Source organism: Phycodurus eques, chromosome 6 (genome assembly GCF_024500275.1).
Source record: "Phycodurus eques isolate BA_2022a chromosome 6, UOR_Pequ_1.1, whole genome shotgun sequence".
In the NCBI taxonomy this organism is placed as follows: domain Eukaryota; kingdom Metazoa; phylum Chordata; class Actinopteri; order Syngnathiformes; family Syngnathidae; genus Phycodurus; species Phycodurus eques.
Genome location: NC_084530.1, coordinates 32,050,093 through 32,067,510, shown reverse-complemented (window position 1 = coordinate 32,067,510; position 17,418 = coordinate 32,050,093). Strand labels below are relative to the sequence as shown.

The window sequence follows — 17,418 nt, the reverse complement described above, 5'->3', positions numbered from 1 at the left end:
TAACTTAAAAGAACAACCAGAAAATAAATAATTAACAAGTAATATCATGAAATATTAAAATAATAGAAATGGTGTGCCAATGTTTTTAGCCATGATTGCATCTGCTGTTCCTGCTGTATGCCCCTTGGCATCTTTGGGGGCAGTGTGGTGCAGTGATTATATGGAGCTACACACTTACATGAAGCTAAAAAAGAGAAGCTAGTCGTGATTAAATAAAATGTTTTTCACAGATTAGAAGAATATATGCCTGTGAGTATTGTTATACCACCTGTGTCTACGTGTTACGATGGCGTTTGTGTGCAAATATTTATTTGAAGGTAAATCCCTCCTGTGATTGGATGCTAATTTTAGCTAGCCCGCCTGCTTAAATTTATGCTACATTTTTGAATTCTCTTTTGTCAGTTTTCCAGTCAACTTCCACAAAGTGGGAGTGACAAAAATAACCCAGCCAGAAGCAAGCAGCAGGTGCAAAGCGTTACATAGTGACGATAGAAGAACGGCAAAATAACCCAACTTGTTGTTCTGTACAAAAAAAAGGTTTCCACACACAAGCTTTGCTGTCTCGTGCAGGTTCAAAATGCCAAACAGATGAACAGCGGACTGAAGCACGTCTTGGAATCTGGAATCCACGACTTCCGCCTGCCTGAGGTTCGTTACGAGTCGCCAACGCGTTAGCCTCCACGGGAAACATTCTTGACGGCACCAATAACTTGCTCTTTGATGTTACTGACATGGCTTTCAGAGCGCTCAGAAGGTGAACGCTCGCTGGACCACCGACGAGCAGCTGCTTGCTGTTCAAGGTGACTCATTGGATTTGTTTTAATTTCTTGACAAATGCTCGTAGGAAGTCAAATGAGTTCTGAAGTTGGGGGTTCAAATCCGGGCCCCGGCCTTACTGTGTGGAGTTTGCACGATTATCGGAGTAGCTGGAGAAAAGTGTGCTTGCTTGGCTTTTCAGCAGGCACTCCGGCTTCTTTGCGCATTCTGTCCAAATGCGTTTGCTTGAGCTTCATGGAAGACTATTTTTTTCTTCAATAAATAGTGCAGGATATCGTTAACAATTACCGTAATTTCGTAATGACGTCATTGATCGGCTCCGCAAAAGTCATTTACTCCGTGTCGCCATCGTGTACAGTATATTTGACTCCAAAAGCTAGTTTATCTTTAGCCATGTCACGTGTCTTTTGATGTAGTACTGTAAGTATCAACAGACAACACGTTTGAGACAGACATGATGTAATGCCTGGATCAGACTACAAGACAAATTTGGTCTTTCACAATTCACATTGCATGTCAGAGTACTGCAATAAAATCTTGTATTCCGATACCACCGTATCCCGTTTTTTACGATCACTGGGCTTCATCTTGTCAACTCAAACGCAACCAGATACACTCGTTACTATGGCAATGACAACAATAATGGATCGCGCCGTGTGTTTATAAGAACAAAATGGGGAAAAACGTGTGTTGGTGGTCACCGGTGCTCGAGGACTCGCTTGAGGTACAACCCCAATTCCAATGAAGTTGGGACGTTGTTAAACATAAATAAAAACAGAATACAATGATTTGCAAATCATGTTCAACCTATATTTAATTGAATTCACTACAAAGACATTTAATGTTCAAACTGATAAACTTTGTTTTTAGCAAATAATTATTAACTTAGAATTTTATGGCGGCAACACATTCCAAAAAAGGTGGGATAGGTGGCAAAAAAGACTGAGAAAGTTGAGGAATGCTCATCAAACACCCGTTTGGAACATCCCACAGGTGAACAGGTTCATTGGGAACAGGTGGGTGCCATGATCGAGTAGAAAAGGAGCTTCCCTGAATTGCTCAGTCATTCACAAGCAAAGATGGGGCGAGGTTGACCTCTTTGTGAACAAGTACGTGAGAAAATAGTCCAACAGTTTAAGTACAATGTTCCTCAACGTACAATTGCAAGGAATTTAGGGATCTCATCATCTACGGTCCATAAGGGTTAGGGTTTCGATCCCTCAGACGGCACTGCATCAAAAACCAACATCAATGTGTAAAGGATATCACCTCATGGGCTCAGGAACACTTCAGAAAAACAATGTCTGTAAATACAGTTTGGCCCTACATCCGTAAGTGCAACTTGAAAATCTACTATGCGAAGCAAAAGCCATTTATCAACAACACCCAGAAACGCCGCTGGCTTCTCTGGGCCCGAGCTCATCTAAGATGGACTGACTCAAAGTGGGAAAGTGTTCTGTGGTCCGACGAGTCCACATTTCTAATTGTTTTTGGAAATTGTGGACGTTGTGAAAGAGAAAAAGAACCATCCGGACTGTTATGGACGCAAAGTTCAAATGCCAGCATCTGTGATGGTATTGGGTTGTGTTAGTGCCAATGGCATGGGTAACTTACAGATCTGTGAAGGCACCATTAATGCTGAAAGGTACATACAGGTTTTGGAGAAACATATACTGCCATCCAAGCAACGTCCTTTTTCATGAACGCCCCTGCTTATTTCAGCAAGACCATACCAAACCACATTCTCCATGTGTTCCAACAGCATGGCTTTGTGGTAAAAGAGTGTGGGTACTAGACTGGCCTGCCTGCAGTCCAGACCTGTCTCCCATTGAAAATGTGTGGCGCATTATGAAGCGTAAAATACGACAACGGAGATCCCGGACTGTTGAACAGCTGAAGCTGTACATCAAGCAAGAATGGGAAATAATTCCACCTAGAAAGCTTCAACAGTTAGTGTCCTTAGTTCCCAAACGTTTATTGAATGTTGTTAAAATAAAAGGTGATGTAACACAGTGGTAAATATGACCTTGTCACACAGTTAATGATTATTTGCTAAAAACAGTAAAGTTTATCAGTTTGAACATGAAATATCTTGTCTTTGTAGTGTTTCCAATTAATTATAGGTTGAACATGATTTGCAAATCATTGTATTCTGTTTTAATTTATGTTTAACACTATGTCCCAACTTCATTGGAATTGGCCAAGCGGAATTCAGCTTTGGTGATCGCTGAAGCAAAAACTCAGGCATGGGAGGAGTTCTGTGACGCCATGGAAAAAGACTTCCGGACGGCTTTGAGGAAATTCTGGTCCACCATCCGGCGTCTCAGGAGGGGCGAAGCATTGCACCATCAACACTGTGTATAGTGGGGACGGGGCGCTGCTGACCTCATCACGGGACGTTTTGACCCAGTGCGGAGAATACGTCAAAGACCTCCTCAATTCCACCGACACGCCTTCCCATGAGGGAGCAGAGTCTGGGTTCTCTGAGGCGGGCTCTCCTATCTCTGGGGTTGAGGTCACCGAGGTGGTTAAAAAGCTCCTCGGTGGCAAGGCCCCGGGCGTGGATAAGATTCGCTCGGAGTTCCTCAAGGCTCTGGATGTTGTAGGGCTGTCCTGGTTGACCTCTGCAACATCGCGTGGACATCAGGGACAATGCCTCTGGATTGGCAGACTGGGGTGGTGGTCCCCCTTTTTAAGAAAGGGGACCGGAGGGTGTGTTCCAACTACAGGGGGATCACACTCCTCAGCCTCCCTGGTAAGGTCTAAAAAGGGGTGCTGGAGATGAGGGTCCGTCGGGAAGTTGAATCTCAGATTCAGGAGGAGCAGTGTGGTTTTCGTCCTGGCCGTGGAACAATGGACCAGCTCTACACCCTTGGGTCCTCGAGGGTGCGTAGGAGTTCACCCCAGCCAGTCTACATGTTTTGTGGACTTGGAGAAGGCGTTCGACCGTGTCCCTCGGGGGGGGTCCTGTGGCGGGTGCTATGGTAGTATGGGGTACCGAACCCCCTAATACGGGCTGTTCGGTCCCTGTACGACCGGAGTCAGAGTTTGGTCGCAAGCCGAAAGGCGAAGCTCTCGATTTACCGGTCGATCTACGTTCCTACCCTCACCTATGGTCACGAGCTGTGGGTCGTGACCGAAAGAACGAGATCCCGGATACAAGCGGCCGAAATGAGTTTCCTCCGCAGGGTGTCCGGACTCTCCCATAGAGAGAGGGTGAGAAGCTTGGTCATCCGGGAGGATCTCAGAGTAGAGCCGCTGCTCCTCCACATCGAGAGGAGCCAGATGAGGTGGCTGGGGCATCTGATTCGGATGCCTCCCGGACGGCTCCCCGGTGAGGTGTTCCGGGCACGTCACACCGGGAGGAGTCCCCGGGGACGACCCAGGACACCCTGGAGAGACTATATCCTTCGGCTGGCCTGGGAAGAGATGGATGAAGTGGCTGTGGAGAGGGAAATCTGGGCATCCCTGCTAAAGCTACTGCCCCCGCGACCCGACCTCGGATAAGCGGTAGAAAATGGATGGATGAACTAATGTAATTATAATAAAGTAATTTAATTACAGTAAGTTAGCACCCATTGTTTCTGTCATGTTGGTTTGACCTGACTGATTAGAATACATGATCTGACTAGAGCAGCGATTTCCAACCTTTATGGAGACAAGGCACATATTTTACAATTGAAAAATCTCACGGCACACCAACAAACAAAAATGTCACAAAAAGTGGCTGCATTTATTAATGCATTTACTTCCTGCCATCTAATAAAAGACCATTTGTCTGTGTTTGTCTGTCACCATGCCTCACTGGCATAAATAGATGAACAGATACATTATTTATTGTAAATGTAGTTTTTGGAGCAATTAAGTACACAAGTATACATAGTAAATGAACAGGTCATTTAAATAGACATTGCTCCATCTTGTGATCGGATCGGTTATCGGTTTTTTTAAACTCGCTAATCGGTGATCGGTACTAAAAAATCCTGATCGTGTAAAGCCTATTTCAGAGGTTGGTGTGGGTATAATTAAAGATTTCTACATAAACTTTAGTGACAATTGGTTGCAGTTTTGTGACATTATTCTTTCTATTATGGGTAGCCTGTTCTGGCATGGGATAAAAAAAAAAAAAAACAGCTAAGAATTATGTCAGCGCACGAGCAGAATATTTCTTTGAAAAACCTAATAAAATACAGGTAATACTTTGTATTTTGAGCATATGGATAGCAGCAACTCGATGGTGCGCATTATTAGTGTTGTGCTCAAGCCCACACTATCCGAGAACGAGACCTGCCCAAGACCACAACTCACCAAGACAAAGAAAAGACCAAGACTTTGGGAGTTGACTCAGTCAAGACCAACACAAGGCCAAGACCAACAAAAACCTAGACTGTGACAGGATCAAGACCATAAAAATCCATTTTAAAAACCATGACAAGGTTGAACAGTTAAAGAGCATTCTCTTTAATTTTAATTTTCTTTTAGGTAAATTTGACGGCCAAAAACGTAACTCTTACAAAGCATAACCTGCAAAAATCTCAAATCATAATTTTTTTCAAATTAATTATTGGAAAAAATACATCCTTGAATGCAGTTCAAAATGAAGATTTGAAGAGGAGCTTCATTGCATTTAAGAAACATAAGAGACTGTAGCATTTTGTGTCCTAAACATGGACGGTGTGGTCTCATAATGCCAATTTGAGGTGAAATTAAAGCTTCTTTCCAGAAATATTTATCTCAGAAAGACAAAATTTGATTTGCTGCTGTTACTTAGTAAATGTTCTCTTACCTGTATTTATTTTTTCTTTTGAGATACCAACTAAAGTTTGACAATGTTCTCACCTTTTTAGTGGATTGAAGGGTTTTCTTTTGCATGTTGTTTTACATTTGTAGTGGTTGAGGAAGTCAAATTTAATTACCGTTGAGTTAGTAATTACAGGTTTGGTGGGGGGTTAGTAACACCTGAATTTAAGGTTTTTGTTGTTTTACTAAGTGCTTCTCCTTATTATCACATTAATGAAGTTTAAGAATAGCAACTCAAAGGTGGTCTCAACCGGTCTTGACGGAAAATCCAGAGTTTTTTGGGACTTGAGTATGAGACAAGAACAAGACCTTCAAAATGTGGTCTCGAGACCAAGACCGGTCTTAAGTGTTACAACACAATGCATTATACATAGAAGGGTTTTCCTCATTTTTGGAGTCGATTTTGGAGGGTGCGCATTATGCTCGAGCGTGTTACACACGATAAATTCCAGTAATAGTTTACAATTATAAATAAAAAGAATGTATGCAACTTTGGGGTGGGTACGGAATGTATTCAGACCCCCTTAAATCTTTCACTCATTTGCTAAAATCATTTGTTCATTTTTTTTCCTCAATGTACACACAGCACCCTATATTGACAGAAAAAAACTGAATTGTTGAAATTTTTGCAGATTTATTAAAAATGAAAAACTGAACTATCACACCCATAAGTATTCAGACATTTTGCTCAGTATTTAGTAGAAGCACCCATTTGAGCTTTTTGGGGACTGAATGAGGTTAGGGTGCTATCTTGTAACAATTACCTGTTTTACCATTAAAAAAAAAAAAATTAAAAAAAAATTGCGTTGAACTTCAACCTTATTTTTTTTTCACATTTACAAAATTAAAAATATTCTGATGTCACAAATGTTTTTTAACAATGGTTTTATTGTTGTTTTACACATGATTACACACAAAAAAGTTGCCCCCTCATACACTCATGCCAAAAAAAAAAAAAAAATAGTGTAATATGTTTCAACATTTTTTTCTTTAACCTTCAGATGCGGGCCCTTTTTATTTTTGTATTATCTGAATATGCAACGGCAGACAATAAAAAGCGAACCGCAAATGATAGAAAATGGCGGGATGGCTAATTGTACTGGAATTTGGGATGCATGCAAGCGTGAAGTTTGGTCTGCGATGACAATCAGATGCTCAACTCTCACATTGATATCATCACTGAAGCATGATGTCGTCCTTCAGGTGTCAGGAAGTACGGCAAAGACTTCCAGGCTATCGCCGATGTCATCGGGAACAAAACACTGGGACAAGTAAAGAACTTCTTCGTCAACTACCGGCGGCGTTTCAACCTAGAGGAGGTGCTTCAGGAGTGGGAGGCGGAGCGAGGGGATGGCACCGCCCACTCCGGGGAAGAGTCGAAGAACGCTTCGGCCACGCACTCTGGGAGGAGCACGGACGAGGACGATGACGAGGTGAATTGGCTTTGCAGCTTCCACGAATAATATACCCACTTAATATGGCAAGGAGCGATTACATAATCCATTTGAGATTATGCTTTTTTTTTTTTTTTTTAATCCATCTTTTTTTTAGCAGCATCTGTGGTGCAAAAGCGTGTCCGCACTGACATGTATTGCTTCCAATAACAACAGGGCTGCCAACAGAGAATAGCTAATTTACAGAAGCACAGTGTTCCCAAACAAGTGACTCTCTCGCTATATTTAGCCACATTTCCACAAAAATGTGACAAGGGTGTTTAAGTAGCTTTAAGCGGCTAATGTTAGCGATTTTTACACATGACAACATCAGGCAAGGTTAATGACATCCATCCAATCATCCCCCATAAAACGGCAAAAAATATGTTTCTCTTTGTTGTAAAAAACAAATACTGAAGGACAAAGTGTTGTCAAACAGTCAGAACAAATCGGCCAATTAATTGGTTATTGGGATTTTATTTTACCAAATATCGGCCTAAAAAAATCCATATTGTTCCGGCCCTAGTCATAATTTTCACCTTTGTATGACAAGAAAGGAGCCCGGTGGAAGGCAATTACGGTGCTGAGCATTACCAAAGATGCATTACCTAGAGCGGCTCCAACTACCGGAGACAAATTGCTTGTGTGTTTTGGACATACTTGGCAAATAAAGATTATTCTGATTCTGATGTGATGCAAAAGCAGTTACTGTTGAAACTTTAGACCAGAGTATGGCTGTAAGTTGCAACTAACGCTTATTTTAAAAATCGATTAATTAGTCTTTTTATTTAATTATTTATTTTTGGATGAATCAAATTCTAAATTGCGACATTTCAAATAAGCAGTTCAGAAAAGTGCATAAACAGGTTGCTGAATGAACAGCTTTACAATAGGACATAGACCAAAACGCAAAAAGATACAAATGTATCCCCAACAATATCAGTGAAAAATACTGTTTTTTGTCTTTATCTTGTCAATATACTGTCAGTCTCAAGTGTCACATCTAGATTTTCAGGCGTGGCCCTAACCTCACCAACCGTCTCTGTGTAAATCAATAACAAAACAATCACATCCACACTCTTTATCTCTTATGCATTTAATTTAGATCTTACATAGAAGGCAAAACTATTTTAATTATGATGCGAAATATAAATAGACCTAACGTTCCCCTGCCCGGACGCGGGTCACCGCAGCGACCCTCTGTCCAATCCCTGGCGACAGAAGCTGGCTCGAGGGACGTGGAATGTCACCTCTCCGACACACACACACACACACACACACACACACACAGCGGCTGAAATAGGTATTTAACACTTCACCATTTTTCCCACAAAATATACTTCCAAAGGTGCTCTTTACATGAAAATGTCACCCTTTGTTTAATGCAGCCCTATGGGAGGCACAAACCAGTGCACACTGTTGGCCGGTCCCAAGCCCGGATAAATGCAGAAGGTTGCGTCAGGATGCGCATCCGGTTTAAAACTTTGCCAAACAAATATGAACGTTCGTCTAAAGAATTCCATACCGGTTCGGTCGTGGCCCGGGTTAACAACGTCCGCCCCCGACGCCGTTAATCTACAGGGTGCCGGTGGAAATTCACCTATTGTGGGTCGAAGACAAAGGAGAGGTGGAAAGCGGGTTCTTAGGCAGAAAAGAAGAGGAAAGCACAGAGCCTACAACAGAACGTGGGGACTTCGAATGTTGGGACTATGACAGGAAAATCTCAGGAGTTGGTTGACATGATGATTAGGAGAAAGGTTGATATATTGTGTGTCCAGGAGAGCAGGTGGAAAGACAGTAAGGCGAGAAGTTTAGGGGCAGGGTTTACATTATTTTACTATGTGTAGATGGGAAGAATAATGGAATAGGGGTTATTCTAAAAGAAGAGTTAGCTAAGAATGTCTTGGAGGTGAAAAGAGTATCAGATCGAGTGATGAGGCTGAAACATGAAATTGAGGGTGTTATGTATAATGTGATTAGCGGTTATGGCCCACAGGTAGGATGTGACCTAGATGTGAAAGAGAAATTCTGGAAGGAGCTAGACGAAGGAGAGTCGTGATTGGTGCACATTGTAATGGACATGGTGAAGGAAACGGGTGATGAAAAAGTGATGGGTAAGTTCACCATCCAGGTAAGGAACATCAAGGGACAGATGGCGGTAGACTTTGCAGACGATGTCATCTGAAGGAGGTTACTGACTGTAAGGTGGTGGTAGGGGAGAGTGTGGCTAGACAGCATAGGATGGTGGTGTGTAAGATGACTCTGGTGCTCGGGAGGAAGATTAAGAAGACAAAGGCAGAGCAGAGAACCATGTGGTGGAAGCTGAGAAAGGAAGAGTGTTGTGCGGCTTTTCGGGACAAAGTGAGACAGGCTCTTGGTGGACAGGAGGAGCTTCCAGAAGCACTACAGCCAAGGTGATCAGAGAGACGGGCAAAATAGTACTTGGTATATCTTCTGGCAGGGAAGGAGACTTGGTGGTGGGACCTCAAAGTACAGGAAATCATACAAGTTAAGAGGAGAGTGGGACACTGAGAGGACCGAGGAGAGGAGAAAGGAATACATTGAGATGCGACGTAGGGCAAAGGTAGAGGTGGCAAAGACTAAACAAGACTCATATGAGGACATGTACGCCAGATTGGACACTAAAGAAGGAGAAAAGGATCTATACAGGTTGGCCAGACAGAGGGATAAAGATGCGAAGGATGTGCAGCAGGTTAGGGTGATTCAGGATAGAGATGGAAATGTGTTGACTGGTGCCAGCAGTGTGCTGGACAGATGGAAAGAATACTTTGAGGAGTTGATGAATAAGGAAAATGAGAGAGAAGGAAGAGTCGAAGAGGCAAGTGTGATGAACCAGGAAGTGGCAATGATCAGTAAGGGGGAAGTAACCAAGGCATAAGAGAGGATGAAAAATGGAAAGGCAGTTGGTCCTGATGACATTCCTGTGGAGGTATGGAAGCAGCTTGGAGCGGTGGCTGTGGGGTTTTTGACCAGCTTGTTCAACAGAATTCTAGCGGATGAGAAGATGCCTGAGGAATGGAGGAAAAGTTTGCTGGTACCCATTTTTAAGGATGATGTGCAGAGCTGTGGGAACGATATATGAATAAAGTTGATGAGCCACACAATGAAGTCATTGGGAAAGAGTAGTGGAGGTATATGCGAGCAACAGTATGGTTTCATGCATAGAGTACCACAGATGCATTATTTGCCTTGAGGATGTTGATGGAAAAGTACAGATAACAAATAACATTTTCGATCACTGCTATACTACGCTAAAAAACTCATACCGTACTATACCTCGTGCCGCCCTGGGCTCGTCTGATCACTGCTTAATTCACTGAATACCGACGTACAGGCAAGAACTTAAATGCGCGAAGCCTAAGGTGAAAACAGTGAAAAAGTGGACCAATGAAGCAAAGATGGAAATTCAAAGCTGTTTAGACTGCACAGACTGGAGTGTCTTTGAAAATTCAGCTGGCATCCTGGATGAATATACGGACACTGTCACATCCTATATCAGTTTCTGTGAAGAGGTTTGTGTCCCAACAAAGTCATTTCGCACTTTCAACAACAACAAGCCGTAGTTCACTGCCAAACTTAAGCAGCTTCGCCAAGCTAAGGAGGACGCATATCAGAGCGGGGACAGGGCCCTGTATAATCGCGCTAGAAACCAGCTGACTAAAGAAATTAACATTGCAAAGAGTAACTATTCAGCAAAGTTGGAAGAACAGTTTAGCGCTAACGACTCGAAATCAGTCTGGCATGCATTCCAATCGCTGACTAATTACAAGCGACGATCCCCCCAAGCTGAAAACAATAGCACACTATCCAACGACTGAATACCTTCTACTGCAGATTTGAAAAGGACACTTTCACACCCCACACCCACCAAGCCGCACCACCGACCCCTATCACACACCGACTTATGTGTTAACCATCCGCGAACAGGATGTGAGGCGCATCTTCAAACAACAAAAGATTAACAAAGCGGCAGGCCCGGACCATGTGTCCCCATCTTGCCTCAAAAGTCTGCGTGGACCAGCTCGCGCCAGTCTTCACTCAAATGTTCAATAGATCTCTGGAACTGTGCGAAGTACCATCCTGTTTCAAACGCTCCACCATCATTCCAGTCCCCAAGAAACCTAGAATCTCGGGTCTAAATGACTACAGGCCTGTCGCCTTGACATCTGTGGTTATGAAGTCCTTTGAACGTCTCGTGCTGGACCACCTCAAGAGCGTCACAGGTCCCCTGCTGGACCCCCTGCAGTTTGTCTACTGAGTGAACAGGTCTGCAGATGATGCAGTCAACATGGGACTGCACTTCATCCTAGAACACCTCCACAGTGCAGGGACCTACGCGAGGATCCTGTTCGTGGACTTCAGCTCAGCGTTCAACACCATCATCCCTTAACTCCTTTCCTTCAAGCTTCTCCAGCTCAGCGCCTCACCTGGCGTCTGCCAGTGGATTCACAGCTTTCTGACGGGCAGCACACAGCAGGTCAGGCTGGGGGAGGCCACCTTATCCACACGCAGCATCAGCACTGGGGCGCCCCAAGGTTGTGTCCTCTCTCCGCTGCTCTTCTCTCTCTACACGAACGACTGCACCTCAGCGCACCCGGCTGTCAAACTCCTCAAGTTTGCAGATGACACCACTGTCATCGGCCTCATCAAGGACGGTGACGAGTCTGCATATCAACGGAGCGGCTGGAGCGGTGCGGCCGACACAACCTGGAGCTGAACATGCTCGAGACTATAGAGATGATCTTGGACTTCAGGAGGCATCCTTCGCCACAGCTGCCCCTCACGTTCAGCTGCCTTGTGTCAACCGTCGAGACCTTCAAGTTCCTGGGAATTACAGTCTCTCAGGACCTGAAGTGGGCGACTAACATCAACCCCGTCCTCAAAAAGGCCCAGCAGAGGATGTACTTCCTGCGGCTTCTGAGAAAGCACGGCCTGCCACGGGAGCTGCTGAGACAGTTCTACACAGCGGTCATCGAATCAGTCCTGTGTTCTTCCATCACAGTCTGATTTGGTGCTGCTACAAAAAAGGACAAACTCCGACTGCAACGGACAATCAAAACTGCTGAAAGGATTGTTGGTACCCCCCTACCCACCCTTGAGGACTTGCACGCTGCCAGAACTAAGACAAGAGCGTGCAAAATCCTCTCGGACCCTCCGCATCCCGGTCACCGCCTCTTTTCCCTCAGGTAGGCGCTGCCGATCAATGCAAACTAGAACTAGCAGACATTCCAACAGCTTCTTCCTTCTTGCAATCAACTTTTTTAACACCTAACCTACAATTCCATGACAACATGCTGGCAATTTTTTGTCTTGAGTTTGTTGTCACATTTCTGTTGGGCCAATTATATATTACTCATGCACTCACTGTAGTAGTCTCGCCACACTGCACTATTTGCATATCTGTTGTTGACCAATACTGGCCACTCATGCCAGAGTAGCATCTGCTCCATTTGCACACTAATTGAGGAGTATCTGACACATTTGCACAATCAACATTGTCCCAGATTATCGCACTACTCGCTTGAAGACTCGGCGCCCTTTGTACAATGGTCATTGCACCGGACTATTGCAATATTAGTCATTCAAACTGCTCTAAGTGCGAGAGGACTCTGCATCTTTTTGCACAATAGTAAAAAAAAAAACAATTTTAATAAAAAAAAAACTGTACCGGCATTACCAGATAACTAGCAACCCTTTATTGCTCAATGACTGTTTTTTTTTTTTTTTTGTCAATGTCTTTATGTCTCAAAAGTGTTCTTGTTGTCGTACTAGAGCTGCTCCAATTACCGGAGACAAATTCCTTGTGTGTTTTGTGGACATACTTGGCAAATAAAGATGATTCTGAAGAAACATTAAAAGAAACAAAGCTAAGAGCAATGTTCTAACTACAGTGGTACCTTGAGATACGAGAGATACGCTTACATGTTTTTCAAGATAAGAGTGATCATTTGGCCAAATTTTTGCTTTGACTTGCGAGCGCAAACTTGAGCTACTAGCGAGCTACCAGCGCTTTATAGTGGCAGTAAACTTAACTCACTTCACAATCAGCACCACTTTAACAAATGGTGAATATTTAATTAAAAATATATGTTTCAAATGGTTTAATGATACTTCCAGTTGAAGTTTATGGTCAAACTAACCTTAAAATAGAGATTTACACGTTGTGTAGATAAAACAACCACAGTTTTGCCTTGGGAAAGTCCGCTAGCTTAATGCTAACAACGACCAAAACATCATGCTAACAGTTAGCATCAACAGTCGTGATTTTAGAACCCATTAAGAACAGGAATGGGTCTCGAGAATTGGTGGTAACCGGTTCCAAAAGGAACGACTCTTTGGAATCATTATCTGACTTTTCTAGCGATTCCCTCATCGATTGTATTTTAATTGATGTCATTGCGCATTTTACGCAGCGTACGCGTCGCATGGCACTGGCATCGGCTGGCATTCGCACAACTGGTCATGACACTTTTATATTTAGTCCATATTAGAGTCACTCTATGGAGGTCGACATCGGCAAAATATGGGACCTTTAAGAGCTGATATCTAGCCATTTTCCATGGTTTTCTTGATAATACCCAAATTCATATTTAATACAATTAAGCTTATGAATTCTTCAGATAATATACCTTTTAGTGGTACCGTACAGGCATTAAAATGAATAAGAAATTGAAGAACCACAGGTAGGCTAATCTTTTTTTCATGACTGTATAGTATATCATACCTTTACTGTATATAGATATACAATTTTTATGCACATACATACGCGGTGGACATATGTATGTGCCTCACACAGTCTGAGGACTCGGGTTCAAAATCCGGCCTCGCCTGTGAGGAGTTTGCATGTTCTCCCTGTGTCTGTGTGGGTTTTCTCTGAGTACTCCGGTTTCCTCACACATCCCAAGAACATGCATGGTAGGTTAAATGAAGACTCTAACTTGCCCATAAGTGTGAATGTGAGTGCGAATGGTTGCTTGTTTGTACGCCCTGGCGACCAGTTCAGGGTGTACCCCGCCTCTCGCCTAAAGATAGCTGGGATAGGCTCCAGCACGCATGACAATCTGGGCTGCTTTGTGTGTGTCGTTTGATGGGTTCTAATTTACAGTAACACCGATGCTAATCTTATTAGCCTGTCCAACCAGGTCCCTCTACTGGTCACTTATTGTGTGAATGCTGAATGCAATTGAACAATGTTACTAATATTACACTTGATTTACTGCATATAAATACACCAACATGGACAGGACCCAGACTGACATTGCGATTACGATGCTCAAACGATATATTGTGCAACCCTACTAAAAAGTAGTCACTGTAATCTTATGCACTGTTTGAACATTAACACTGAGCTTAAATATAGGGGATAAAAATACTTAATGATTCAATTAAAAATGTATAGCACATAAGTTATGTCCCTCCTTGACCGTGGAGCAGCTCCACCAACACTTTACCACTGAATGGAATATTAATGAGGGAGTTGCTACCTAACGAGTGCTATGGACGGACAGTGGCCTCTCTACCAGGCATCCAAATGACGACGACTACTAGTGGTACTTGTGCCACACTTTGAGAATATAATCAGTCTGCTTTCATGGAAGACTACTGAAATCTGAGAAAATTTACTGTTGAGAGGCTGAAATTCCGTTAAACAAGTTTTCTAAACCATAAATTGATTATCAAAATAGTTGTCAATTAATTTGATCATAGATTAGTTGTTGCACCTCTACACAAAAAGTCAGTCATTTTTGAACAATACAAGTAAAATTGTCAGTTATATTTTAGTAAAAAAAATGTAGATTTCATTTGACAGGTGTATCGTTGATGACATCACCTGATTGAGGTTCCGCCCTTTTGTTCAAAGGCTCAGCCCGCGTTGGGGGCATCTTCCGCTCCCGTGTCTTCGTCTCAGGCCGCCGTGACGTCGAGCCCCGCCTCCTCAATCCAGCAGCCGCCGCCGCTCCTGCGTCCCTCGCTGCCGGCCACGCCCTCCCTGCACCGCCAGCCACCGCCCCTCCAGCAGCAGCCCCGGCCCTCCTTGCAGCAGCCACGCCCCGCCGCCTCGCAGCAGTCCCGCCCCACCGCCTTGCAGCAGCCGCCGCCCCTCATCCGGCCCTCCAACCCGCCGCCGCCTCGTCTCAACCCCCGCCCGTCTGTCCCAGCAGGCAGCCAGCAGCCTTCAAGCATGACGCTCCACCAACCGGACGCAGCGGCCTCGTCCTCCTCACACCATTAACGCGCTGAGAGGAAACAAGAGAAGACGACGTGATGTTTGCCATGGAACGTCTGAACGAGGCGCCTTCGTGGCATTCAACTTTCCTACAGCACTTGAAGGCAGTACAAGTGTCCGCAGCGAACTGTCAATCAAAGACAAAAAGACAGCAGCGAACTGTCAATCAAAGACAAAAAGACCAACAGAAAAATAAATAAATCAGACAACCAAGTAGGCAGGCAGCTTGTGGTAAATAAAAGCATACAAACATACACACACACACGTGGGTAAAATTGTTGGTACCCCTTTGTTAATGAAAGAAAAACGCACAGTGGTCACAGAAATAACTTGAATCTGACAAAAGTAATGATAAATAAAAGAAATAATGAAAATTAACCAATGAAAGTCAGACATTGCTTTTGATATGTGGTTCAACAGAATTATTAAACTCATGAAACAAGCCTCGACAAAAATGATGGTACCCTTAACGTAATATTTTGTTGCACAACCTTTTGAGGAAATCACTGCAATCAAACGATCTTTGTAGCTTTCAACTTTCGACTTCTGCACCTCAGCAGGTATTTTGGCAAACTGCTCCAGTTGTCTCAGGTTTGAAGGGTGCTTTCTCCAGATAGCATGTTTTAGCTCCTTCCACAGATGTTCAATAGGATTTAGATCAGGGCTCATAGAAGGCCATTTCAGAATAGTCCAATGCTTTGCTCTTAGCCATTCTTGGGTGTTTTTAGCTGTGTTTTGACTCATTTATTTTCAACAGTGATGTTGGTGTCCTCCTAGGTCGTCTCCCATGAAGTCTACTTTGGCTCAAAAAATGACGGATTGTGCGATCTGACACTGATGTAATTTAATAACCTTGGAGTTCACCTTTGATTTCTTTGGAGGTTGCTCTGGGCTCTTTTGTTACCATTCGTTAGGCTTTAAACGATCAGGATTTTTGGTGCCAATCATCGATCAGCGAGTTTAAAAAAATAAAATAAAATAAAAAATCACCGATCCAATCACAAGATGGAGCAATGTGTCTATTTAAATGACCGGTTCATTTACTGTATATACTTGTGTACTTAATTGCTCAAAAAATTATATTTACAATTAATAATGTATCTTTGTTCCTCTATTTATGCCAGTGAGGCATAGTGACAGACGGAACAAATGAATGGTCTTCTATTAGATGGCAGGAAGTACATACAGTAATTAATATATCCACTTTTGTGACATTTTTGTTTGTTTGTGTGCAGTGGGATTTTTCAATTGTAAAATATGTTCCTTGGCTCCATAAAGGTTGGAAATCACTGCTCTAGTCAGGTCATGTATTCTAATCAGTCAGGTCAAACCAACATTACAATATGACAGAAATAATGGGAGCTACCTTACTGTAGTTGAATTACTTTACCCACAGCGAAACTTTAGAGCATGATTTGACAGAACGGCAGCATGTTTACACACCACCGTGCGTAAACCGACGCTAGCTTGGTAGGCTACATAAGGTTTTGTTGCCTGCTTGTGAGCCGTATCGTATTAAATGTACGGGAACATACCTCAAGCAAGCCTTAAATGGATGTCCTCTTCTCTTTTCCCCATTTTTGTTGTCGGCGCGATCCACTCTTGTTGTTGTCGCCACAGTAACGAACGAGTGTATCCGGTCGCATTTGAGTTGACAAGGTAAAGCCCAATGATCGTAAAAAAACGTGATGCGGTGGTATCGGAATACAATATTTTATTGCAGTAGTCTGACATAGTGCAATCGTGAAAGAGCAAAATTGTCTTGTAGTCTGATCCGGGCATTACGTGTTGTCTGCCCCACACCGCCGACATGTTTTTTTTTTTTTTTTTTTCAATAACTTTATTGGCCGTCAGATATTTACAGTACTACGTCAAAAGACGCGCGACAAGGCTAAAAATAAACTAGCTTTTGGATCCAAATATACTGTGCACAATGGCGACACGGAGTAAATGTCTTCTGCGGAGCCGATCAATTACGTCATTGATCGGATTGCGGAATTATGACATTAAAGCCGATCAGCATAAAATGCTAAATATCGTCCGATACCGATCAGGCAAATCAGATCGGTGTAAAGTCTACCATTCGTATTATCCAGCTCTTAAATTTGTCATAATTTTTCCTCCTGCGGCTGCATCCAGGGAGGTTGGCTACAGTCCCAT

At 43.3% G+C, this 17,418-nt stretch overlaps 1 protein-coding gene across 2 annotated transcripts in view; it reads left to right on the top strand.

Annotated features, from left to right (window-relative positions):
• Positions 1-17,418, top strand: part of rcor3 (REST corepressor 3) — a 52,362-nt gene that overhangs the window by 17,689 nt on the left and 17,255 nt on the right. The window contains exons 10-13 of one of the 2 annotated variants that reach the window (XM_061679473.1): positions 571-648; positions 743-800; positions 6,781-7,010; positions 14,893-16,547. In XM_061679473.1, the coding sequence (XP_061535457.1) occupies positions 571-648; positions 743-800; positions 6,781-7,010; positions 14,893-15,264 (738 nt within the window). In that variant the 3' untranslated portion in view covers positions 15,265-16,547. Of the gene's footprint in view, positions 1-570; positions 649-742; positions 801-6,780; positions 7,011-14,892; positions 16,548-17,418 lie in introns of those variants that run through there. The other variant, XM_061679472.1, reaches the window with a different exon arrangement.